The following is a 26,404-nucleotide window of genomic DNA, read 5'->3' as shown; positions in this document are numbered from 1 at the left end:
GAATTTCTTTAAAAAGAATAATGTAGCTACTTTATCCATAGATTGTTAGATACAGCAATGGCGGAGATAAAAAAGGTCTTTGTCATGAAACGCATGCTTTGATATTTCTTATGAAGTTATTAGAAGATGATTAGAAAAGTATTCAGTTTTTCAAAAGGGTGTGTGTTTAAATATTTCTTGTGGGTTTTATACTCAAACGTGTTTTGTTGGTGAAATATAATCAATTTAAAAAAAAAAAGTGGGAAGAGGGGAGATACAAAGGGTTGGAATTAGAATTGAATTTGTGTTATTCCAGGTAAGAAATACAAAGTAAATGGTGAGGGAAGTAAATGGCAGGTAAATTGCTAAGGCCTTAATTTCAGTAATATGCTTCGGTTTGAGTTATGAGTTCAGCAAAAAACAGGAAAAGAGGCTATCCAATGAAAGCTATGTAGAAGAAAAATTGATATGTAGTTTGAACATAGTGAAGACAGAAATGTATTAAGTTTCAGTGATCTTCACTTTGCCTTGCATCTTAGGTGCTGTACACTTAAGGGTTTATCTTTTGTCCTCTGTGTTAAGGAGGTAAAAGAAGAGAAATCTGCATAGCACCAGTTCTGCACTGCTGATTAAGCAACTGCATAGTTAGGACTGTTCCACAGGACCTTATACACATAGTTTTAAAAAATGAAACAGTTTGTTCCAGAATCTGGCTGCATGTCGGTATTTGTTAAAGGAGAAATGTCCCCTTTTGAAACTTTCATTCTGGATGCCTCATTTACTGGTGGCACTGTAGATACACTAGAAAACTGATTTTTGTTTTCACATTTTATTTCTGTCCTGGTAAATGTCCTACAGCCCATCAGTTTGCATGTTAAGCTGATATATAGTGGTATAATCCTTTACAACGTACAGCATTTGTTCGTGTGATCTGTGTCTTGCTGGCTCTGTTGGTAGAGCTAGAATAATTGCAACAGAAAGTGTTTATTAGGCTTTTGCCTCAAATCCAGGTTTGGTCAATCTGGTGCCTGAACACTAGGTGAAGGACTTAAGGGGTTGTGTGTTTTTCAGAGTCTGCTAAGTGTCATGTTGTACTCCATTTCTCTCCTATATACAGACGGTTGGGAGGAGTCTGCCAGGAATTCCAGCTGTTAACTATACTGTATTGCTTGTAGAAATGCTTCAGAAGCAGCTCATTCAAATGTAGAGCCTAAACGTAATCTTCATTTAATAAGCTCTTTATTGAAACTTTTCAGAACAACAGAAAGCAGCCAAAGCACACAAACCTGCTTTGATATGTCTTGGTGTGCTATTAGAGACCAGCGTTCTGCTTGTGCTGTTAAGACTGGTTCTGTATCAGAGAAAGAGAACCAAAACATCCTTCTACTTGAAGGTGTACATTCACAATAAATATTGATGATTGTGCGTGGGAAACCAGAGAAGCTGGTTCTTAAAGAAATGCTTACATTTGAACTTTGTTTACATGCTTACATTTTTGCATTCTGTTTGCCCTTCTTAAAACGCAACAGATATGAAATACGGGTTTGGAGTGTTTTTTTTTTTCCCTTTAAGAATATTGTAAGACCAAATATAAAGACTTCTGTTAGGCAGTGTATGTGGTGAAGGTCTTTGAAGGATAACAGATAGGGAGTGTCTCGTGCAGCTGTGTTGTATCTTAAATATAGCATAATATAAAAGAGAGATTTCCGATTCATCTTATTGAATAGTATTGCTTGACATTATTGCCTTGCCTTAGACCTTCTGGGCTGAATGTTGTCATTTAGAAACTTTGAATTATGAGTTTTGAGCAGAAATCTCAATGCTTAATTTTCAAAGTATCCTAGAGAGCAGTTGCTAAATGAAGGGGGGGGTCAATCTTTTCCCATGAAAATGGAACTTTTACACTTGTTTCTGAGCTGTTGAGTTCTGGGACTTATTTTTTTTCCAAATAAAAACTAGGTGTGTTTGCTTTGGATTTTGGGGTTTTTTTAAGTTCTCTAAAAGAAATGAAGCTACAGGAGGAATATTCACAAAATATACTTTCATAATAATGCTTTTGGACTATCACAGAAAAAGTAAAATCCTTTTAAAAAGTATACTTTTAAAAGCAGGTTTAGAAGCCAGACAATGTAGTAAATTGTCTGGCAAATGTATATTGACCTTCACTTGGACAAAAACTGTTCTTGCCACTGAATGCTTATAGTGTAAGTAGAAGTCACTTTACTGCAGACTTCGGCAGTAGTTGGCATAGAATATCCTCAGTGAATATTTTACGCTTTCTAAGTTAACATTTGTATTCACTTTCTACTCTGTATTTTACATTTGTAATATTTTACAGTTTTATCTTTCCTTGTTTCTCCATTACCCAAGTAAGAATTTTCTGTGTTAGATCCTTCAGCAAATCAATGTTTCATGTAGCATTCGGACATAAAACTTACTATGAAGAATGTGGTATTCAAACTCTTTAGGTGTTTGTGTAAGAGAATATTCAAGCAGCAAGATTCTATTCATATTTTTTTGCATAGATTGTGGTTTGTTTACTTTAGAATAAGTGAATCTGTTTTTTTCCACCCCTTGAGGCTAACTTTTTTTTGCTGATGCTAAGCATGTTTTTAGAGAATAAATCAGACATTTCTTGGACAAAGATGAAAACCTACAGCATTAGAAATATTTTTTTGTATTACGAGGATTATATTGGGTACAAATTTACAAATCAATGTTAGTGAAGAAAGCACACGAAATACATTGTGTATGGCAGTAATAAATTTTTGTTGTTAATAGGAGAGATTTGTAGTTTTGCATTAACTTGGTATGAATATAATACATATTATGCATGCAAATGGTGGTAAAAATTTGAAACATGCATCCCCAGGACTCTAGTCTCTGTTTTGTTTACTTCAGAGTGTCATTCTATAAATGTTTTAAACAGTCCTTGGAGAAGGACTAGATCTGGGATGACTTATTCCAGGTGAGTGCCCTGTTTGGTTTGGCTTGTATTCCTTAGTGTTGCCTTGAAATTTTTTTGTGTACCAAGGGACTGCTTCAACTTGGATATAGTCCCATGAGTGAAAATCCTACAGCACAGCTCCCAAATTACTGTAGTCTGGAAGAAACTGCTATTAAATGTTGCTGACTGTTCATTCCCAACCTTGTGCCCTTCTGGCATAAAGTTCTTTAAATGGTAGAACAAGGGGTTAGTTTTAGCTGTGCAGTTCACTGTCTGTTCACATAAATGTGCGTTAAAGTAAGGACATCGAGTTATGGATTTTGCCCTTAAATTTATCAAGATTGATGCCCATAAAACTGGAACTTTCAGTATTATTTTAGTAGAACAGATAAGCTTGGGCACTGTGCTGCTTGTTTCCTGTGTTTCTGCCTCCAAATTCGTCTTCTGCAGGTTTTTTCTTATTCTGTCAGTTTTCAAAATAACGCAGTGGATAAAGATGGAACATCTTTGTTACTCACAGTGGCTGAGCAAGACTAGTTTGGGTTTTTCTGCTTCTCTTAGCTAGGTTCAGTTAGCTAGGTTCAGTTAGCTAGGTTCAGTTAGCTAGGTTCAGTTGAATTCTGCCCACAAATTCTGAACACATGTACTTAGATCTCAAATGTTTTCAATTTAAAACCTGTTCTTCAAGTAGATGTGTTTTTTCCCTTTTTATTTCTAGATGGTCTTGTACTGCTTTTCTTTTATGGAAGAACTTGATATTTTCCCTTGGTATTGAAATAGAGACTTAGAATGATACAATTACTTCATTATTCTGGCTTACTCCCGTAATAACGTTGACATTGATCTTGTCAGATCTTATATACTTCCAATACAAATAACACAAATGAAGGCCAGGGCTAGGAAATTTTAGCACAGCAGGAAGTAGCATTGATGGTTTAGGGAGGAGAACTCTTTCTTTTTACCTGAGTTAGCATACAGTGGGAGGGAATTTAAGCTATTTCAAGTATATTCTGCCTTGTATGAGCTTAACTCTCTTATTTCGCTAATTAATTGTGCAGTTTATCATAGACAAATTCTTTTTTGGTCAAATTGTAAGATGATAACGGTATGGGTAACAGTGGCAGGCAATGTTTTGCTTGTGCGTTTCAAGTTAAAATTTGTGTGTGTACTTCCTTTTGCACTTCAAGGGTTTTTTTGAGAATGCTTTTTGATCTTCATGAGATGATTGTACTTGAGGGCAGGTCTTTTGTGAAGATACATGGGAAACAAAATTGTAGTTTAGAGTGTACATTGTTTCATAGTTCCTCCAGCTCAAGCTGGAACTACAGGTGAGTATAAATGCCCTTGCTTCTTGCAGTGGGGTAGGTAACGTAGTATCACTGTCACAAAATGTGTAGCAAAGGAGATATGCTTATTTGTGAATATTAGATTCTGTGTTCTTTTTTTTTTTTTTTATTAGCAGTCTTCTCAAATGAGGCTGGTTTTCTTTCCTTAATTCCCTCCTGGTGATGTGATACAGCTATTTTTTTATTTTCCCAAAGTTGCACTTAGGATTTGGAAAAGAAACACAAAATAGGTGGAATAGCAAATGAAGAGGAAGCACTGCTGATCTAAAATGATTTATAAAATTGAAGTGGCTGGACTTAGATGCAAGAATGAATGGCTTTAGCTTTTATTATGCAAAAGGTTTGGGTTTTTTTCCTGGTCCCTTCTAGCCTTGAGCAGTTAAGGTGGCTGTGACCATGACTCATTTTAAACAAAGCAAAGACTAACTGTGCTTCCATATGAGTTGCTATGTGTAAGTAGAGAAACATACCTGAGACCATTTAAAAAAAAATAAAATATTATAGTCATGATAAAGATTTGTGTTCTTCAAAGGACTTTTGTATGTGTTACCACTTAGCATGATACTCATTAGAATATAAATTCCTTCTCCCCTGCTCTTATACATGTGAGCTGTCTGTTCATACAAAAGCTTCACTAATGTTAGCAGTGCCCAGAGTTTCCAGATGCTTTCTACCAGTGGGTGGGGAAAATTGTGTATCATGCTACTGTCCTTGCCACGTGACTGATTTAATTTAATTAGTCACATACTGATTAGCGTCGGTACATTTGATGTGCAAATGCTCAGTAGATCAGAGTGTCTAGGCTGATTATCTTTGCTGTATAGCACATACACGTCTGTCCTGCTGGTTGTCTCCTGTGACCCAGAGCTGTGGAGTCCCGGTGAAGGAACAGCCATGAAGCCAGTAGTTCCAAAGAAAGATTGAACCAAAACATCTTTCAGTTGTACCAGATTTGAATGCTCTATGAAGTTACGAGTTGACTTGTTAGAACAGAACCTGCGTGTGCTTGTATGCATTGTTTGAAACGTATAAAAACAATATAAAAATCTACAGGAGTCTTGCTGTACTATAACTGAAATGAATAACGATGTATTACTGATTTTTATGATGTGTGTAGACTATATTGGTTTCTATTTGCAGCTAAATAAAGTGATACCACATTGATCCATTTTATCTGTTTAGATAATCTGAAAGACTCAGGCTGAAACAGTTGCTTAGGTTACAGGATTGAAAAAGTAAATGAGAAGATTTGCGTGAGTTTAAAGATACATTCAAAAGCAACTGAAGAAAATCAGCTAAAATGCCAAAAGCATTTTTAGTATGTCCTGTGATAATTTACATTAATTTCTTTTTTTTTTTTTAAAAAACCCACATATTTGAATATATCTTTTCTTCTGGAGTCTTCTTCCCCAACAGTTCCTGTGAAGCTCAAATTAAAATATCAGGCAAGATTCCAGCAATACCAACACAGTTCTCTTAGTAAAGAAATAACTATTTTTAATGGAGGGGGAGGTACATTGGTTGCTGAGCTAAAGATTAGGAAGTTATGTCTACCGTTTTTCACAAAGTAGTGTTTACTACTGAATGCTTATTTTCAAAAGAGAAATAATTCTTTATAATGGAACAGAACAATGTTACTTCAACTTAACTACGCTTTTCTTCGGGACTCTCTCTATCCCTTTGGAAAAAACTGAGAAAAAGCTTTATCTTTGACTGTTTTCTGTGAAGTGGCATTACTTTTGCATGAATCTGCAAGAGGAGTGGTCATGTAATTCAATGTATTCCTTTCTCTTTATAAGATATACCTGAGATGGAAAACTAGAGTTAAGTTAGAATATAAATCAGTGTTTAGACATGCCCCAAATTATAATATTTAACTTAAAAATGTGAATATAGAACAAAGAGCTGCAATGTTTTATTAGTTGAAGACTAGGTTAAATAAAATAAAACTTTATCTTGGTACAAAATAAATATTTTTTTTTAAATTCTACTGGGTTTTTTTTGTAATTTCCTAAAGCAGTTATTTCTCATAATCATTAGTGAGTAATATTTTCTATTAGATACCATATAATACTTTTCTCAGTTTTTTCTTCCCTACTGCGTATTTGCAAACTTTAACCAACTTTCCTATTATATAGAAAAGCAAGGATATTTCTGTGCAATAGAATGATAATTATATCTAATTTATATCTAATGAATGCTTAAATTTGAAAGTGTTGTCAATTTTATGCGTTTCTCATTTTGAGACTGATGCTGAAATGAATATAGAGCATCCAGGAATTTTGAGGAAACCTAAACTTTGAAAATTCATGCCCTATTCAGAAACAGTATCTGATTTGGGGGGGGGGGGAAGTACTCAAAATGTCTTAGATTTGATGCAATATGTTTGTATTACACTTCAGCAATATTTTTCTATATTGCCAGGACAGTTTCCCTGGGCAAGGTGGAATTGATTTTTTTTTTTTTTTTTTAACCTTGACCATTCCTAACAGACAGCAAACATTTTTAAAAGCCCCCAGTGATGAGGACTTCGTAGCCTTAGTAGGAAAAGTGTTTTCCACAGCATAATTGGCATCAAGTTGTGAATGGTTTGTTTGTTTATCGATTAGAATATCTTTCTGGAAATTGGTGGTTAACCTGATGAGGCTCCCTTTCTCCATTAGTCCTTGTTAGAGTCATCAACAATTATTTATAGTACTTCCGCCAGTTCCTTGAACAGATAACCTTATCAGAATCTGTTGATTTGAAAATACTGAGGTTCTTTTGTAGTTCCTGTTCGTTTCCTGATGATTAGAATAAAGTTCCTGTTGCGTGTGTGTGTAATGTTTTAACTGGTCGCAAGGACTTTCTGGTTGGAAAGAAAAATGGAAAATGTGATACTTACTTATACCTGTGCTCTAGAAAATCAATCTTTTTCTTTCTTGAAGTAAAGCTAAACCAGCTTTTTTTAAAAAAAAAAAAAATTGTTCTTAAAGATATTTGAAATAGAATTCTGTCAGAACATAAATTGAACTTTATTCCAAAATGTATATGTATAAATCCAAATGCCTAGAATTTACTTTGCCCCATAAAGTACATCTCCTTTCAAATTTCTTTGGTACTTTAGTAAACACACATCTATAAACTTAAAATTAACATTTTCTGCTGAAAATGGTATGAGATTTAGCACTTACTGGAAGTAAAATCAAGTAATGTCCTTTTCTTAGAATAAATTTCCTTTTCTTGCTTTATGTTGTGACTGTATCTAATACTGTTTCTCTTTCTTCTCATAGTAGGCTGTGCTGGAACAAAAATGCAATGAGAGAAACACTGGATGAATGAATGAAAAGCCCTGCTTTGCAATCCCTCAGCATGGCGGGACTGCAGCTCATGACCCCTGCTTCCTCCCCAATGGGTCCATTTTTTGGACTACCATGGCAACAAGAAGCAATTCATGATAACATTTACACGCCAAGAAAATATCAGGTACTAGTGACAATACTAATAGAGTAATGTCAGAAAAAACTACAATTAAATCCATTAACTTAGTAGAAAAAGAACCAGAGCAGCTGGAGAATGTGCGATGTTGTTGCACACAGTCTGGGCATGTCTCTCTCTCAGCTCCACCTGTTAATTGTGTTTCTTTTTTCTTTAGCTTGACTGTGTTCTCCATTGGTAATATTCCCCATGCCTCCTTCTCAGTTTGCTCTAATGAGCCAAACAACCTTTAAGCTGAGTATTCTCTTGCTGCTCTCTGCAAAAATGCTGTTAATACAAAATACAGTAAACAGGACACTGTGCATCTCTCTTGTATGCATACAATCATGTCTCCATCCCCCTCTGACCTTCTGTCTTCTACATGGTAAATCTTGATATTTTGTTCACATATTTAGTTCACATACTGGTCAAAGCAGCTCAGTATTTCAGAAACCCCATCAGGGCACTCTGATTTTCATTTTGTTACAGAAAGCTATTTCTGTGTTATAGAATTTCAGGTGGTTTTGCACTGCAGAGGTGCCTGAAAGCTGGCATTTTGGTTAATATTGCTGAAAATCTCAGACTGCCTTGAGCTAATATATTATTATATTTGGCTGAAGTGATGTATAGGGTTAAATTTAAAACTTTAACTTCTTTCTTCACATAAAGTATCTAGCAACAGAATCATCTATTAAAAAGATATTGTTAGAAAGCAACTTAAAGTAGCAGCAAATTGTGATACTAAAAGATTTTAGATTTAGAAGCGAGAATAAATATAGTGTGTATTAATACTTTTTTGAAAGACTGTGACAATACATTGTTATGAAAGAGACGTGTTAGTTCTATGGCACTGTAAAGATCTTAAGAGATACTACTGACTTCTCTGTAGTTCATTTCCCGGTTGTGTTATTTTTTTTTATCAGCTTTCTCACTGCATTGTTGCAAGTAAGGACGTTATTATTTTTTTAAACCTAGGTTGAACTGCTTGAAGCAGCTTTGGATCATAATACAATAGTCTGCTTAAACACTGGCTCAGGGAAGACTTTTATTGCAGTACTACTCACTAAAGAGCTGTCCTATCAGATCAGGGGAGATTTCAACAAAAATGGAAAAAGAACTGTGTTCTTGGTCAACTCAGGTAAGGGGAAAAGTATGCTAAGTTCCTAAATACGCTGCTAATATTTCCATGGAATATTCCCTAATAGAGGTTGTGTGAAAGCACAGCACAGTAAGGATTCTAAATTGATTAAAGAATGTGATACCTTTCATCTTTTGCTTATAATCCTTGTAATACAACCTGTTTATCTCTATAATGTCTTCTGTTTCCTGGTTTAAAAATAAGATAATGAATCTGAAGTGCAATTTAGTTACCAATTTGTTTCCTTGCTGTGGTTTTAAATGGAGGCAGTTGCTGCGTGCACCTGGTTTAACATTAGTCTAAGCTATGTTATGAAACATGGTGCTAGGTAATATGACACACATCTCGAAACTTAATGTATGAAAAGGCCTTTATGTGATTGAGATTTTTTTTTAAATATCTTTTTCTTAAGCAAATCAAGTTGCTCAACAAGTGTCAGCTGTCAGGACACATTCAGATCTTAAAGTGGGAGAGTATTCAAGTTTAGAGACGACTGAATCATGGACAAAAGAGAAGTGGAGTCAGGAATTCTCAAAGCATCAGGTAATGTATTAAGTATAAACTATAAATATAAGCAGAGCCTACAGTAAGTTAAGCTTGATCAGAAGTTTGCACTTTTCTTATACTGACACTTTTTTCTTTCAATCTAGGTTCTGGTTATGACATGTCACGTTGCTTTGACTGTTTTAAGAAATGAGTATTTATCCCTGTCAAATATTAATCTTCTGGTGTTTGATGAGTGCCATCTTGCAATCCAGGATCACCCATACTGTGAAATTATGAAGGTGGGTTTCCATTGCACGAATGGAAATACTTGGTTGAGGAGGGGGAGTGGGGTGGGAGGGCTGGAAAAGTGGGAGCCATTTAAGGCAGCTTTTGCTACCAGGAAAAATATCAGTGGAACCATATTGTAGAATATTCTGGGACTGTGAAATTGCTGTAATGAATTAAGACTTTGGTGATATTATGAGATAGAAAAGTATTGTATTTGCTGTATTTTACAGTGGGGATTAAAGGAAACTCTGGCATTAACAGAGAAAAGAAGCTAAACTTATGGAATTAGGTGAATTTTGTAAATTCATTGAGAAGATATTTGAGTTTGGGAATGGGATGTACTGATCAGTTTTTATTATTTTTAAAATACTGATTTCTAAAGATATTTGTAGGGCTCTTTCCGGATATTCTTGGCTCCGTGTGGTATTTGTCTTATACAATACAAGAAACCTGTACAATAGATGTCTTTCCAAATCTTTCTTCATAACCAGAGCATGTGTCTTTAATTTTTACATGGTGTGGAAGTGTTATGATATGTGTGTTGTAACTGTGACAAAGATATTCTGTGCATGCTAACTGTTTGTTTATTTGTATTTTCCTCACATTGTAAGTATTTACTTTTAAAGATGATTACTGGTAAATGTTATTCAATTTCTAGTGTAACTTCCAGTCAATAGAATAGAAAATATTCATTCTGTGTTTGGTTCCTTTTACAACACCTGCTATTGAAACACTAATTTCCAACTAAGCATCTAAGTTTCCAGTCTGCTAGCTCGATGGTAGATCTGCAGGATAACTGTCCTAAGGTATTTCATTCTCTTTCACTTCACAGATCTGTGAGGATTATCCATCGTGTCCTCGAATCTTGGGATTGACAGCTTCCATTTTAAATGGGAAATGTGATCCTGCTGAGTTAGAGGAGAAGATCCAGAAACTGGAGAAAATTTTAAAGAGCAATGCTGAAACCGCAACTGATTTGGTGGTTTTAGACAGGTATGTTGTACAATTATGGTTATTAAATTGATGTCTGCGTTTTCATTTTGGGTAGAGGAATAAACCAGTAGAAATATTTCCTCTTTTAAATTTTAGGAAAGTTTGTGTGTAAGTGATGTCACTACTTCTATTTGGAGTGGGGAGGGAATGTTAAATTGTTTTTGCATAACCAGTGTTGAAATACATCTTTCCTTAAAGTTAAGTACAAAGGCTGATTTGCCTTGATGTTCAAGCATTTTCTGTAGTTGTTAAAAACAAAACAAAAAATCACAAACAACAAAGCAACTAAAAAACCCCAGACAAACAAAAAAATCACGAACAAACTAACGCACCACCAATCTAGAAAATTCACATTCAGCAACACATTTCTGAAGTTGTAAAATGCACTGTCTTTATGTTTGGAGAGTAACTGGTTCATGTTCAGTGTATGCCATAATGTTGCTATTTAATTTAGAAAAATGTTGCAACATGCACAGTACAAGATGCTCTTAATGACAGAGAAGTTGCATGGTGGTTTTTGGGGTGTTTTTGCCTCAAATGAGTAGCCTGGATTTAGAGGCTTATGAAAGACAGAGGGAAATGAGAGGAAGTAGTAAAAACTATTTAAATAGCAGTGCAAGTGTGTGTGTTCCTCTCTTCTTATATAGTGTAGAATCCTGTAAATGTTGGTTAAAATAAAGGTGGTGATAATGTGATGATTTGTTGTAGAGGAGAATTAATGTGAAATGATTCATATGTAGCATGTTTTCTTGCACCGTCTGTACTGTGTTGTATGAACTGAGTTTCAGACAAAGATAGTTATTTCATGTTCTAGAACAGGTGTTTTGGGTATGTTTAAGTGCATTTTTCTGAATGTGTGTGAAGCATTTGCTTTTAAGAATTTTTCGCTCATAGCTCTGCCATTCAAGAACAATAGCTACTTTACTTGTGTAAGTGTATATATAGACCTAGATTTACATTGTGTGGATTGTATTTGTTTGGCCTATCAAAAGAGTACACTTTGGAAACACAAAATGAAGATGGTGGTCAAGTAAATTCAATTTGCTGTGCCTTAAATTTTCTAATATTGGAAATGAAGATAGTGATATTAACTTCCTTTTTAGGGAGTGTATTAGAAAGCAAAGTATCTTAGATTATTAATTCATGGTGTACTTGAACACACTTCATGTTGCTGCTGTTATTTGCTGTATAACCTTAACAGGCTGAAATAGCTCTGACTTTCAGAAGCTGTGTTTAACTTGATCTTTGCCCTCAATTAAGATATACTTCTCAGCCGTGTGAGATTGTTGTAGACTGTGGACCATATACTGACAAAAGTGGGTTGTATGGAAGATTATTGAAGGAATTGGATGAGGCACTTACTTTTCTAAATGACTGCAACATATCTGTACATTCAAAAGAAAGAGATTCTACGTTAATTTCTAAGCAGGTAAGGACATTAAGCTATGGGAAAAACCTGGGGAATAGAAGTCTTACTACTTTTCTTCTTTGTCATATATGTTACTTTACTGAAACTTTCTAACCCAACCAGCTTAGAGTATCTGAGCAAAAATACTTCTGATTTTTGTATTCACTAACAGTGCAAGTCTTTTCTCAAATGAGCAGGGCTCGAATGCCAACAATTGATCAGAACGTCATATGGTTAGAGAATCTTGTACTCAAATTTGCTTAAGGCAGTAAAATAATTCTGCACCCTGATGTTGTGGCTCCTTGTTTCTGAAACCAAGAATTTGACATCCTCGTGATCTCCCATGACTTTTAAATAATTCAGTACAGAAGAGGAAGTAATGCTGTGGGAATTATCTGGAAAAACTGTCCCCAGCTATATATAAAAGATGATAAAGCAAGAATTCAGGCAAAAATGCCAGCCGGAGATCTACAGTTTATCGTTGAACAATATTAGACTGGTGCCACTCACACCTTGCTGGAATGGAATTTGAGTCTCAAGCTTGCCCCTGCCTTTCTATGTGTTTGCCCCTATGCTGTTACGCAAGATGGCAGAGTCCAGAAGGCATGGTGCATTGAGCAGGGACCTGTCACACGTGGGGTCTGGGGTCCAGGCAGCTTTTTTTCCCTCTTGGGCTTTGGTTTGGAATTGCCTCCTCAGGTGCAGCTGTTCAGGTGTGTAAGTCTGTTTAACAAGAAGTCAGTAATGAGTCACATCTCTCTAGAATAGTCCATGAGGAAGCTGGAGAATGTATTTCTTCAGCCCAAAGTATTCCACTTTTCTTTAACATTCTTAGAAATTCAGTACTCTGATGCTGTCCAGAAAAAGATTATTTGGGCCAAAGGGAAGGATGATACATAAGGCAGCCTATTACAGTTGCATGGGAAAAGGAAGTCCTGGTTACTTCTGTGCTAAACTTGAAATGTAATATGCTAAAATATTTAAGGAATGGTGGCAGCTGGGGGCAATCCCCAGGATTTGCTTAGTCCAGAAGAGTGAATTAAGTGCTATGCTTCTAATGCACGTCACCCTCAGTGCTTTTTTTTCTGATCCAGTAGCGCTCCAAGAAGATGGAGGCACCCATATTAAGAAAAAGAAACCAGTTTTCAGCCTGAGGTGCCTTTTATCTTGGCACTGGAGAGCATCAAGGCTCAGTGTGCAGTTACAATTGGCTTAGATAAATTTTGCCCTTAATTAAGACTTAGAGCTAACAAACTTCAGGGAGGATAGTGTAAAGAAGATAACCTCTTCTTTACTACCTCTCAGAAGGGAAGAAAGAAGAAAAATTAAAGCAGCATCTGAAACCTGTGTCATCCTCGCTGTTGTTATAGTTCTGTCGTAGTTTTTATGTTGTAATAGTACATCCAAATCATGAGCCTTTTTAATAGTATGACCAATGTACCCTATTCCTGGATTCCTACTTTATTTTTTGACCACTTGACTCTTCAGGAGGAAACAACTTGCCATCAGATAAGGTGTTGATGGTACTCAAGTGCCTGTGCTGTATGCTGAATACGGTATAGTTCTCTCTGTTTTTCCTATTCCACCTGCACATACAAACCTCTAATTTTTTTCCTTTGAGAGACTAGACTTGCTAAGATTACCCTGAGGCCACTGTGCAACTTTCTGGTTAGATGCTTTTGAAACCCTGGCAAGTATCAGTAACAAATAAAGTAAAAATGCCTAGTAAAGCATTTATTTTTATTATATCTATGTTAAATATAAAGGGTAATAATTTCTGCTTTGTTCATCTAGCTTCCTCAGGAAATATTCTCCTTTTTAGCATAATTATCTTAAAGTAAATTTCAAATTATAATTCTACAAAATGGTAAAAATATTCTTTAAACTTGGGGTGTTTTTTTGAGATTCAGAAATGTACAAATTTCAAAGTTTAGTTGTAATAATTTAGGGGAGAGGGAGGAACTTGCTCCACTAGAAACACCAAAGTTCCCAAAGTCATCTAAGTAACAAAAGCAGACTTCTAAATATTTTTATAATTGAACAGTTGTCATAATCCTTACAAAGATTGTGCTATATGAGAAACAAGATCCCAGTCTTAAATGAATAGTTCATGAATGTACTCTTTGAACTGATATTTGAATTCATTTGTTGTAGATATTGTCAGACTGTCGAGCTGTGTTGGTTGTTCTGGGACCCTGGTGTGCAGATAAGGTAGCTGGGATGATGGTGAGAGAGCTACAGAAGTATATCAAACACGAACAAGAGGAGCTGCACAGGAAATTTTTATTGTTTACAGACACTTTCCTAAGGAAAATACATGCACTCTGTGAAGAGCACTTCTCGCCTGCCTCACTTGACCTGAAATTTGTTACCCCAAAAGTAATAAAGCTGCTTGAAATCTTGCGCAAATATAAACCATATGAACGGCAGCAGTTTGAAAGTGTTGAATGGTATAACAATAGGAATCAGGATAATTACGTATCTTGGAGTGATTCTGAAGATGATGATGAGGATGAAGAAATTGAGGAGAAAGAGAAGCCAGAGACTAATTTCCCATCTCCCTTTACTAATATTTTATGTGGAATTATTTTTGTGGAAAGAAGATACACAGCAGTTGTTCTAAATAGGTAAAGCTTTTTATTTTAAAAAAAACTTCCTTTAAAAAAAAAAAAAGAAAAAAGGCAAACTCAGCTGCCAGCATGTGGATGTTAATATTGTGAATATATAGGGGATTGTCTTGTATTTTCAGAATTCTATTTTAAAGTTGGAGATCATACTGGATCTGCATAAAGAGTAACAAAAAAAAATTATAATTCAGGCTGTGGGGTGGATTGGGAGAGCATGTGTCTGTGAATTATACTCAAAGGCTTGTTTTAGACCTGAGTTTGTAATTTGTTTTATTGAGAAGGCAAAATGTGAAATACTGTACTTAACCTGTAAGATAGCCATATACTGATTTGTCTTAATCAGTCTTTAAACTTTTATTTGCAATGGATGCTGGAAACTTCTCTAACCTACTGAGTGCAATACTTCTGGAAATTTTACCATTACATTACTAAATCACATTATTATATGACCCAAGTCTACAGAAAATCAAATTTGCCGTTGCACAAAAATCTCTTAAGGTTTACCAGTACTACTTTAAGAGTTGGTGTTTATAAAATTCCTGCTCAGTTAAACACTAAGCACTTTCTTACAGTCTCCACCAAGAAAAATACGAGCCCTGGAATATTTGCCAAGATATACTTTGCAGTACTCTAGTTCCTTATCGGTTCTTGTTCCTGAATGTGATCCATGTTAGTTATACATAACACTTAATTGTTGGATGCTATTTGCTGCAAACTGTGAATGGCATCTGATTTATTCACTGGTAATGATTTTGGGGGTTTTTGGTAGGTTTTTTTGATAGCGTGCTAAATGTCCTGTGCAATTTGTTTGTTGCATTCTGGTTACCTCTGAATCTGTCCCTTCTGTTGTTACCTTTTTGCTGGAGTCAATAGTTTGAGTGCATAATATATTCTTTGATCTGCAGACTTGCCTGTGTGTTTTTTGTGAACTTCTTTTTTATTTGCCTTTTTTGCAATTTTAAATACGTTTACATAAATACGCACTATGAGACAAACTAAGCCATTCAGTGAAATGAACATGTTCTGTTAATAACTCCTGAAGAAATAACACTAACAGATTCTGATAAATTTTTGCTGAGCTGAAATGAGTATTTCATTATCCTACAGGGAGTGAACAGAATTGTGATTTTTTTTTTTCTTCTCTAAGTTATGAATGTGAATTATACTCTTTCCACTGTGCATTCTTGTAGGCTGATTTTATGCACTATTCTATATCCTAACTGCTGTTGAGCCTGACAGAATATGATGCCTAGATCAAACAGGTGACGAAATTCTGCCATCTTTAAGCTTTAGGCACCTTGATACAGGTTATTGGCAGCAGAAAATAAAACTATATGTAACTTTTTATCTGCTTCTGAAAGCTAGCTAGCAGACTCTCAATGTGCTCCTTTACCTCATGTAACACACCTGATCTCAAAATACCTGGATGATCAGCAGACCTGGGCTCCTGAAATTAAGACCGAAAGCCTTCAGTGGAGAACCTCACTTCAACTGAGTGGACTTGGTTGAAGGGCCTCTGCTGATTAGACCTATATTTATGCTGTATATACAGGTGGAAAAAATGTCTCCTGCATAAGGAATTAATGAGTGTTTGAATTACTATATCAAAACCACTTAAGCTTCCAGTAATCCATTATGGATCGTTATACAGAACTAACTTTAAGCAGAAGTATGTTTCTTAAGATATATTTATTATGGTGGTATTTATAGACTAGAATCCCATTTTATGAAGTCCACGATGACTGGGGAAGGGCAAAATTCATGGCATGTGTTGTACTTTCTAGAAGAAATAGGAAGAAAAGGCATTTTCTCGGGGGCGGTGATTAAAGCTAATCTCTTTCTTTAGAGATCTTTAGCAGCAGCCACTGTACATACTGTAAATAGTACTAATTAGAAAAAAAACAACAACAACAAAAAACAGGAAAAAAAAAAACAAAAAGAAAACAAACCTCAACTTATTCTTTGATTATTATTACACACAACAGATGAAGTGGCTCAGTTACTGTTTTATTTGGTGTATACAGTTGAGTTCTGGTGCTTATAAGCTACTTTGCAGAAGAGAAAATGTTTTCTAAAGCCCAGTTTCCTTCCACTTCCATTACGGTGCCTCTCAACTCCCTTAGAGAGGGGTCTGAAAGCAGAAGTGTTTGTATCTATTTGAAAAACAACACCTGTTATCTACCACTTATAATGCTTTTTAATTGCAAGGATGAAGTCTTGAGTATTTCTCAAGAACTTGTGGAAGATGTGCACAGTGAAATGTTTGTTCAGATGGCTTTAATTGTCAACTTCTATAATAAATGAGATACAGTAAGAATGTTGGAGATGCGTAGTAGGTATTCAAACTGAAGCTGTATGACTTGACAGAAATGCTATGTGGAAAAAGAAATGTAAAAAAAAAATAATTTGGGAGTTTGTCCAGTTATTAACCCATGCTTTCTTAGCATGTCTGTCTAAAGAGCCTAGACTGCATCCAGAAATGTGAACCTGTTTAGCCTTGAACTAACAAATCGCATGCATTTTTAGTACGGGAGGATCTTTCTAGACTGTTTCCGTAAGGATAGCAAGCTATTTGCCACTTTTCCATTCTTTTGCCTATATTCCCTGTCCGTTTCAGTTTTAACAGATTGCAAAGGAAGGATGTCTTCAAGGTGGTTTATGTTTCCATAAATCTCGTTTAAAACAGAAACTGGGTAAAGGGGAGAGACTTCAATAGTTTTCCAAGGGTAGAAAGGCCAGGGAGAGCTTTGCCATTTTCCATCTGGTTTGGCAGCAGATTGCTGGTCAGGGCGTTGGCATGTAGCTGGGGACTGGCAGAGCCCCCATCGTCTTATATGTGAGGCAGAACTACTAGAGATGTAATTGGGAAAGGTTGGAATTACTGTTGGAGGTACACAGAGGCAGGCTATCTTTTGGATATGAGGAGCCACCTGGTAACGGCCATGATGGATGTGCTATGAGCAAAGTGGTACTGGGATGGCTGTAGTAAGATGTGCAAGGGGTGTGATTTTTTTGTATATCATCCCTTGATTTTTATTGGCTTTGCTGCCCAAAAACCTGTTATGGTTGAGAAATCCCAGGTTCTGTCTGTGCTGAAAGCAGATCAACTAAGGATGCTACAGCATAATTATTTTGATAGCGCAGTGTAATTATGCTTTTAAATCCATAAACGCCTAGTTCTAGATTCAGTGCATTGTTTATACGAGCAATCTTCTACCTTGTCCGTGAAATCAAAACAGTGCAGAGACCAGCCTTTTCTGTGGACATAGGGGAATAAATTGAGAGCATGGATGATCCTCACCTCCCTGTTCAGTGTTCCTGTTCAAGAATTGGATTAAATTCTCCAATTGTAGATACACTTGGATCAATTTCAAAAGTAGTAAACATCTCACTGGGTAAGCTGAGTATCGCTCTTTAGAAAAGAAGGTCAACATTTTGTCATTAGTATACCTGAACAGAGTATGTATTTTAATATTAAGGAGAATAACAATCTATGTTTTAACCTAAAAATTAATACCTTATATTGGGGAAACATACTTTGAGGGAGCAGTTACAGGTCTTTCTGCTGAAATCAGTCATCATTTACAGAAAATGAGATTAACTAAACCGGTTGTGAGTAGGATCTTAACAACAGGGAGCCTTAGAGTAATAGATTGGTTAAAAAATATCTGGTTTTACCGTGCTAGATCTGAAATGCGTGTGATGCATGCACGCTCATGCTGTATGTATGCAGTCAGTCTTTTATTATCCTTACAGAGGTTTTCACTAGCACTCGTGTTTTTAGAGAAAACTAAGGTCAGTTTATGTGTTAGCATGGCTTACTTGTCATGCTTTCATTTCTTCTTTTAATGTAAGTCTTGCAAACAAAAGATTGTCTTCCATTTTCTGAGTCGTGTGACTGCTAAAGGTGCATGTAATATTTTTAGGTTGATAAAAGAAGCTGGCAAGCAGGATCCAGAACTCGCTTACATCAGCAGCAATTTTATAACTGGACATGGCATTGGCAAGAACCAGCCTCGTAACAAGCAGATGGAAGTAGAATTCAGAAAACAGGAAGAGGTAACTGCAAGAAAAATAACTTAAACTAGCAGTACTTTCAGAACTCTTTTGGTTTCTTTTTTGTGTATGTGTGTCTTTAAAAACAAAATGAGCCAACAGGCAGAGTCTATGTACAATCAGAAGTTCAGGGAATACCTTTGTTTTAACAAATATGCATACTTATTGGAGATACAGATGTTCTTCATTAAAAAAAACAAAATCAAAACCAACAAAACAAAACCAACACACCCCCCCGTGTTTAGAGATATTGCTATGTCACATTTTACAAACAGAAATTAAAACTTCACATAAAAATCCATGTTTGTATCTAGTCAGATCATCAACCATCCAATTTTTCTGCATTGCATTAGTAGTAGTACTGTAATACTGTAAAGAAAATCCAGGTTCCTGACACTTTAAATGGTTAAGCCTGTTTTAATATTTATCTTTGCTAGATGTGAATTTGGTAAATCATTAAATGTTATAAATATAAAACCCTGTGATTTTGACCTCACTTAAAGCATGCGAAATATTTTGAAAGCAAATGCTTTTATTCTTCCCCCTCACCTCCCAGCTGGGTCGTTCTTCTGACTGACTTCCTCCCTTGCCCCCAAACCTTCCCTTTTGAGTAAATAGTATAAATACCAAAAGTACCAGCTCTAGAACGTGCTTCCCTTCGCTTGCCCCTTGGTTGTTTCAACCTCAGAAATAGTTGGAAAAGATGCTGTCCTGAAGGCAGCGTTTTTTAATACTGTAGCTGAAAAATTGTAAAGAAATATGTGGGATCCTCTCCATTCCTAGTGGCTGTAGTAGCTTCTTAGACATGTGTAATTCCACAGACCACATTTGATTCCTAGAAAGCTGCCTGTTCTGATAAATAGTCTTCCTGTGTTTCTAAAAAGACTTTGTAATAACTTTATATCTGCATATTTAGACAAGTTTTTGGAATGTCTGATCCGCTTTCCTTGTTTTTATTGGCTTTTGATGAATCTGGTGATGGAATCAGGTCTCAGACTAATCTCTCAAATTTGTCTTCATTACTTTTGCAGGTTCTTAGAAAATTTCGTGCACATGAGACCAACCTACTTATTGCTACTAGTATTGTAGAAGAGGGTGTTGACATACCAAAATGCAACTTGGTGGTGCGTTTTGATTTGCCCACAGAATACCGTTCCTACGTGCAGTCAAAAGGAAGAGCTAGAGCACCAATTTCCAATTACATCATGTTAGCAGATACAGACAAAATCAAAAGTTTTGAAGAAGATCTTAAGACGTACAAAGCAATTGAAAAGGTATGAGGAATGGAATGTGCCTGTTTTAAAATTTTATTGTAGTATTTTAAAGGAAAAATCTCTCATTGTGCTCTGTTCTTGAAATGTTAAGATCCTGAGAAACAAATGCTCAAAATCTGTCGATACCAATGATACTGAAACTGAACCTGTTGTTGATGATGATGATGTATTTCCACCCTATGTGTTGAGGCCAGATGAGAACAGTCCAAGAGTTACTATTAACACTGCTATTGGACACATAAATAGGTAAGAGGCATATTCGGTTTTTACTTCTTGTCTTTAAATAAAAAGTTTCTTAGTCTGCCTCGCAACATGGAAGCATAGGCTGGGGCATTGTATGCATTTCCTCTTAGGACTCTTGTAGGATCTTCCCCTCCTAAAGAAAGTGGTCACAGCAGTATGAAGGGGATAGTTTGGTTTTTGTCTTTTTATCCTACAGAGGTTCTAGCTCAGGTAATAAATTTAGTGATACTGATTCCTGTTTCATTATAAGCTGCCCTGAAAACAGTCCTTTTCAAAATGGATAAAAAGATTAAATTTTTCTTTTTTTTTTTTTGCTCTTGGCAAGCTAGCTTTAAAAAAAAAAGTGTCTTCTGAAAACTGTAGTAAAATCTTCTAGGTCTAATATTCACATTTGTAATAGCCATTTGTTGTCATGTTTAAAGAAAAAAAACCAAAAACGTAATGAGCAAGCCGAACATAATACAAGTCCACAAGGCAGGATGATACGCTTCCAAGCCAATATCATCTTTCTAAGGCCATGGCAATTAGAGGAGGTCCTCAGTGACAGGACACTTCAAAAAAGGCAAGGAAGAAGATCAAGGGAGCTACAGACTGGTCAATTTTACCTTAGTCATATGGAATACTATGTGCCAAATCCTCACGGAAGCTGTTTGCAGGCATGTAAAGGAAAAAGTGGTGGGCAGCAGTCAGCAGGAGTTATATCGAGGGCAGTTTTTTGCCTGACCAACCTTGTCTCCTGTGTGATGAAATGCTTACTTGCCTCTATGAAACAGGAGAAAAGCAGTGAATGTCATTTACTTCAGCAAAGATTTCAGTGCGATTGCCGTATTACCTTAGCGGCCAAATTCATGAGATGCAGAGCATTTCAGTAGACTGCCTGGTAAACAAAACCTGGCAAACCAGTCAGATTCAAGGGGTGTAATGGTCGATGATTCAAAGGCAGCTGCTTACACATGGCATTCCTCATGAGCCATTAAGAAGTCCAGTACCATTTAACATCCGCACGTTTGCATTTGACACCAAGGTGGGAGAGGGGGAAATGAGTGCAGTGGAGGTAAGGCGGCCCATTCAGAGGGGAACCATGACAAATAGGAGGAATAGGACAACACTAAATTTAAGAGATTAAACAAAGACAAATGCAAACTCTGGTACCTGGGGGGTTGAATAGTCCTGTGCATCATTGCAACCTTGGAACCACCTTTCTAGAGACCAGCTTTGTAGTGAAGGACTTGGAGGTCTCCTGCTCGGCAATTAGTTGAACACCAGTTAGCAGTGTACCCTTGCAGTGCTCGGTATGGCCTGAAACCCTCTTCTGTAGCGTTTACACCAGTAAGGCAAGATTCCATTGAAATGTCTTTAGGTTTCAATTTGCAGGTTTTGATGATTTGTAAAATGTTTTGTCAACTTAGGTACTGCGCTAGATTACCAAGTGATCCATTTACACACCTAGCTCCCAAGTGTAAAACCCGAGAACTACCTGATCATACGTTTTACTCTACTCTCTACCTGCCAATCAACTCACCTCTTCGAGCTTCAATTGTTGTAGGTATTTGGGGAAGGAAAAGCATAGAAATAAGTGAACATGTTGGCATAGATGTGTGTGTGTGTGCCTCTTCTAGAATTAGTTTCTTTCATTGTTGTAACGAAAATTACATGATTTTTCTTCTCCTGTATTCTGCTCTGTAACTGTATTTAGATCCCTATTTATATCTGTTCTAATCTGTTTTCCAGCAGTTACTGTTCATTCCAAAGGCAAAAATATTTAGATGTTCTTTCCAGTGCCTTGGTTTTTTACACACTTATATCAGTTGTAGGAAAAAGTCCTTTATTGGTTTTGATCAATAGTTAGTTGAGTTCAAAAACTCATAATTTTAGCTTCTGTGGAAAAACAATATAAGTCTGAATATCTTCACAATGTCATCAATGTAGTATTTTGCTGAGTTTTGCTTACCTACTGTTTGTGTTAAATTAAACTGTTTGTAACATGTATAATAAGTAATGTGCTAATCAACTCAAGTTTTTATGAAGTATTTAAATGTTTATAGGGTCCTCCAATGAGTTGTGCAAGACTGGCTGAGAGAGTTGTAGCTCTTATTTGCTGTGAAAAACTGCACAAAATTGGTAAGAACTGGGAAAGCAACACCTCTTTGGTAAAGAATGTTTTAAAATGGACAAATTGAACATGGTACAGATGTTATGCATACACATGCATTTCTGCTATAGCCATTACAATAACTTCCTTTCTCTTGCTTTGTTTTGTGATATGATCACAAACTTACTAACTTAGCGTACATCTTGTAAGCTAAATTTTCCAGGGGAATCTTGTTATTTAACATATTTTGTCTTAAATAGCAAATGCAATATTAATACAAGACACATGGATTCTAACATCGAATATACTTAATAAAGGGGAAAAGAGTCTTGTTCTCTACAAGGTTTTTATTATACGTCGGGGATTACATCCTGCAGCCAAGAAATAACTTGTTTTTTGAAGTGAATTTTAACAAATTAAAATATAAAATGCACAGCCCTAAATTTATTTTATTCTCTACTGTATCATAAGTCATGTTCCAAAAATAGGACATTGCAGGATTATTTCAGCTCTGTTGTCTCTAGTAAGTAGAATGGAGCATATTCTTTACTGGGGAATGTTTTAAAACGAATTCCATGTTATGGGTGCTTTGATGAAGTACAGGAGTATTTATGTATCTTTTAAGCAAACAGATTTGTAGGTCTGGGATTTGTATTTTTTTTTTTTGGTCCGAGTTAAACCTTTTGATCACTGAATTCATACCAATAAATATATCCAAGAATAACACCATGATGGCTCAACTCAGTGTTGAGGGTGCACACTTACTGTTGAGTAGTAATTCCCTTCTTAGAAGGATACAGAAATACAACTGTTCCCTCTTTCTTGGCATAACTCCATGGGAGTGATTTTTTTAAATTAGTGTTTCAGTCACTGATTGGTATTTATGGGCAAAAAGGTTTCTTTTTCTTTGATATTTTCATTATAAATTTGATTTTTTTTTAAATGAAAATTTTAGAGATGTTTACTATAAGTATTCTTGCCAGAAATTCGGATTTTATCACACTTTCCCCAAAGTTACACTTTTGGAGCTATGCAGTAGTAAGTATATTTTAAAAACTTAGGTGATGTGTTTTCATGAGCAGTCAGTCACATCTGCTGCGTAGTATGTGAAGGAACCAAGATTTGATTGTTCCTAATGCTGTTCCTTTGTACTCTTTCATAATATTCAGGTGAACTGGATGATCATTTGATGCCAGTTGGTAAAGAAACGGTTAAATATGAGGAGGAGCTTGATTTACATGATGAAGAAGAAACCAATGTTCCAGGAAGGCCGGGCTCTACAAAACGAAGACAGTGCTATCCTAAAGCTGTTAGTATCGCTGACTGCTGTACACATCTCCGGTCAAATGCTTTATGTACTGATAAAAAGACAAAACTGACAACTCTTAATCTTATCTGATAAGAATCTCTTACAACAAATCTTTCATTTATAATGGAAATATTTTGCAGTTCTAACAGTATGGAAACTTGCACTATTACCTGAATGAGCTTATGCAACCATATGCTTTGGAAGCATGCCTGTAGTTCAAAGAATGTACGCTTTCTATGAAGCTTGTTGGCTGTAGTTGCCTAGTATAGAAATAACTGGGAGGAAAAATTGTCCAGCACTGGGAATCTGTAAAAACTTTTAAGTTCTCTGGTAGCTATACTAGAGCAGAGGAAGAATGACTGGCTTTCTAGACGATTCCTTGAAGACTGAAGGAGATGCCCAGGGGGTCAAAGTTACCTGCCAGGTGCTAAACACAGAATTTATTTATTTATTTGTTTTTAAAGATGCTTGGTTTAGTTTGGTGATTTTGCTGGTCGAACACAGAATTTCTTAATTTTAGATTTAAAATATCAAATAAGTATACTTTTTAATAATTTTTACTTTTAAAATAGTTCTAAATACTGTACTTGCTAAAGGGGTCATGTAAGATACTTACCGTAGCTCTGCATGATTAAGTAACTTGTCCGTAGATCTGTTACAACAGGTTTCAGCCACATCAGTTTGTAGAATTGGACTTCTTAGATATTATTTGTTGGAGGAGTGTCTGATACTTTAAAGGAAAGAGAAAATGGGGAAAAGAAGCTTTGTCAGAGTGTTTTGCAACACCCTTCTCCAGACCCCTGCAGTTGTTTCAGGTTCTATCTAAGGTCCTTTGAATAGGACAGGTAACTCATCCAGAATAGATTGTGTAGTAGCTTCTGATAATCTTTGCGTTTCACGAAGAAACCGGTAGCCTTTGGTCTCACGTAGGAAAGTCAGCACGTACACTCACAGTAGTAGGCTACGGTGCTGTGTTGTACATTCACGTGCAGCCTCAGTTATGGTGATGGCCCTTAAGTAATTCCATTCTTGGCATCTTCCACATGCCCCATTTTTATTAGTAGTTTAAATAATTGGTTATTAGGAAAGCTTAGGAAAGGATACTGTGGCATCACAGGGTATATTACAGAGGGAATGACAGATGAGAAAACCTTCTTGCAGTACTTCACAAACAGCTTGAATCTTTGCACAATGTTCTTGTTATAAGTGCCTTTCTTGGTTCTCTTACCTCACTAGTGATTTTTGGAATAGGAGTGACTCATAAAATGCACAATTATGATATCTCTCATTCAGAGGAGTTGATTTGTCAAGTGATGCATCATTCTTTCTTGGTTATTTTTTTTAATACAGAATCCAAGAATACTTTCCCTTGCTTTTGTCCCAGCTTTTCACATCTGGAAAAGAAGCTTTGGCAAATGTTTAAGGTCTGCAAGATTCTCTTGGGCTTAATAGAGTTATTAAACTTATGAGTAATTTTCCACTAAGCCAAGGCCATAGTTTTTTTTTCTACTGTATAACTTCTAAAATCCAGGACTACATGTATTGCAGTTTAGTTTTAGATAAACAGGAGGATCATTTTTGAGACCTACAAAGTAATGAATTCCTAACAAACATAAATCATAGTTTCTTAAGGTCTATGGCAAATATGAGCAGCAGTTAAAAGTGCTTGTGGCTCTTGTGAGTATTCACATCTGCAAGAAAAAATTGTTATTAGAAAACTCATATAGTGTAGTGCCTGGGTAGAGGGGCGGTGTATCAAATTTTGTTTGCGTGTTTGTCCCAGATGTATAAAAAAAAAAACCCCATTTTTGATACTTTTAAGCAGTTCTGCTGGGGAAAAGAATCTGTGTTAAGCCGTAAGTTTGGCCAAGCTTATATGAAAATTGAATTACTGGGATGTGTTTTTTTTTCTGTGGGTGTCTGTTTATCTTTCTCTTTCCTTTTTTTTTTTTTAATCTTTCTAGTGTTAAGGTCCAAAAACCTTGGCTGTAAAGTGTGCTCCAGAGTTACTGACTAAATATGGAAATTGGCATCAAAACTGAAGTTGTATTTAGTGGTGGAGGGCTGTCAGTGTTTTACAGTTAGACTTGCATTTCTAACACAAGGTGGTTATGGAGGAAGTTTTAAGGATGTAATGGAAGTTGCCTCTTGGACAATAGGAAGATCTGGGAGTATCGTGCTCCCTTGGTGCAAGTGTTTGGACAGATCTCCCGGTGACCAGGCCAGGCTGCTGACCAAATGGTTTTGCTTAAGAAAGAATAAATTTCTTAAGTTCAGATTATTATTTTTTTATTCTTAATTTTTAGCGTTACTTTCTAAGTAAACATGTAAAGGCTTCTTCAAAGAATAGTCTTTAGGTGAATTTTGCTGATTTTTATCATGTTCATGTTTTATATCTTTTATTTTTAGATTCCAGAGTGTTTGAGGGATAGTTATCCCAAACCTGATCAGCCCTGTTACTTGTATGTAATAGGAATGGTATTAACGACTCCTCTGCCTGATGAGCTCAACTTCAGGAGACGAAAGCTATATCCTCCCGAGGATACAACAAGATGTTTTGGCATATTGACAGCCAAACCTATACCTCAGGTAATGAATCTAGCTCCTTTCCTTATTCTACACGCCTTACAACCTGTCATTTTCCACTTATTCCCTACCCCTAGACTGAAGAGTTGGAAATGATTGTAAATGCTGCTTGTATCAGGTAACCTACAGAAAATAAGCAATAATATTCTTCCAGCCCAGCCACCACTTCATTTTCT

At 36.0% G+C, this 26,404-nt stretch overlaps 1 protein-coding gene across 15 annotated transcripts in view; it reads left to right on the top strand.

Moving 5' to 3' along the window:
- DICER1 (dicer 1, ribonuclease III) overlaps positions 1-26,404 on the top strand; it is a 68,628-nt gene that overhangs the window by 20,066 nt on the left and 22,158 nt on the right. For 11 of the 15 annotated variants that reach the window (XM_054198600.1, XM_054198592.1, XM_054198597.1 and 8 more), the window contains 14 exons: positions 7,545-7,737; positions 8,704-8,866; positions 9,279-9,409; positions 9,517-9,651; positions 10,473-10,633; positions 11,894-12,062; positions 14,196-14,668; positions 18,595-18,727; positions 19,756-19,998; positions 20,090-20,244; positions 21,651-21,783; positions 22,287-22,362; positions 23,503-23,642; positions 26,052-26,231. In XM_054198600.1, coding sequence (XP_054054575.1) covers positions 7,594-7,737; positions 8,704-8,866; positions 9,279-9,409; positions 9,517-9,651; positions 10,473-10,633; positions 11,894-12,062; positions 14,196-14,668; positions 18,595-18,727; positions 19,756-19,998; positions 20,090-20,244; positions 21,651-21,783; positions 22,287-22,362; positions 23,503-23,642; positions 26,052-26,231 — 2,436 coding nt within the window. In that variant the 5' untranslated portion in view covers positions 7,545-7,593. Of the gene's footprint in view, positions 1-2,880; positions 2,948-7,544; positions 7,738-8,703; positions 8,867-9,278; positions 9,410-9,516; positions 9,652-10,472; positions 10,634-11,893; positions 12,063-14,195; positions 14,673-18,594; positions 18,728-19,755; positions 19,999-20,089; positions 20,245-21,650; positions 21,784-22,286; positions 22,363-23,502; positions 23,643-26,051; positions 26,232-26,404 lie in introns of those variants that run through there. The other 4 variants (XM_054198605.1, XM_054198603.1, XM_054198604.1 and 1 more) reach the window with 3 other exon arrangements.

Source organism: Rissa tridactyla, chromosome 4 (assembly GCF_028500815.1).
Source record: "Rissa tridactyla isolate bRisTri1 chromosome 4, bRisTri1.patW.cur.20221130, whole genome shotgun sequence".
Taxonomy (NCBI): domain Eukaryota; kingdom Metazoa; phylum Chordata; class Aves; order Charadriiformes; family Laridae; genus Rissa; species Rissa tridactyla.
Note: the sequence above shows the minus strand (reverse complement) of the source record. Positions and strands in the feature narration are given on the sequence as shown.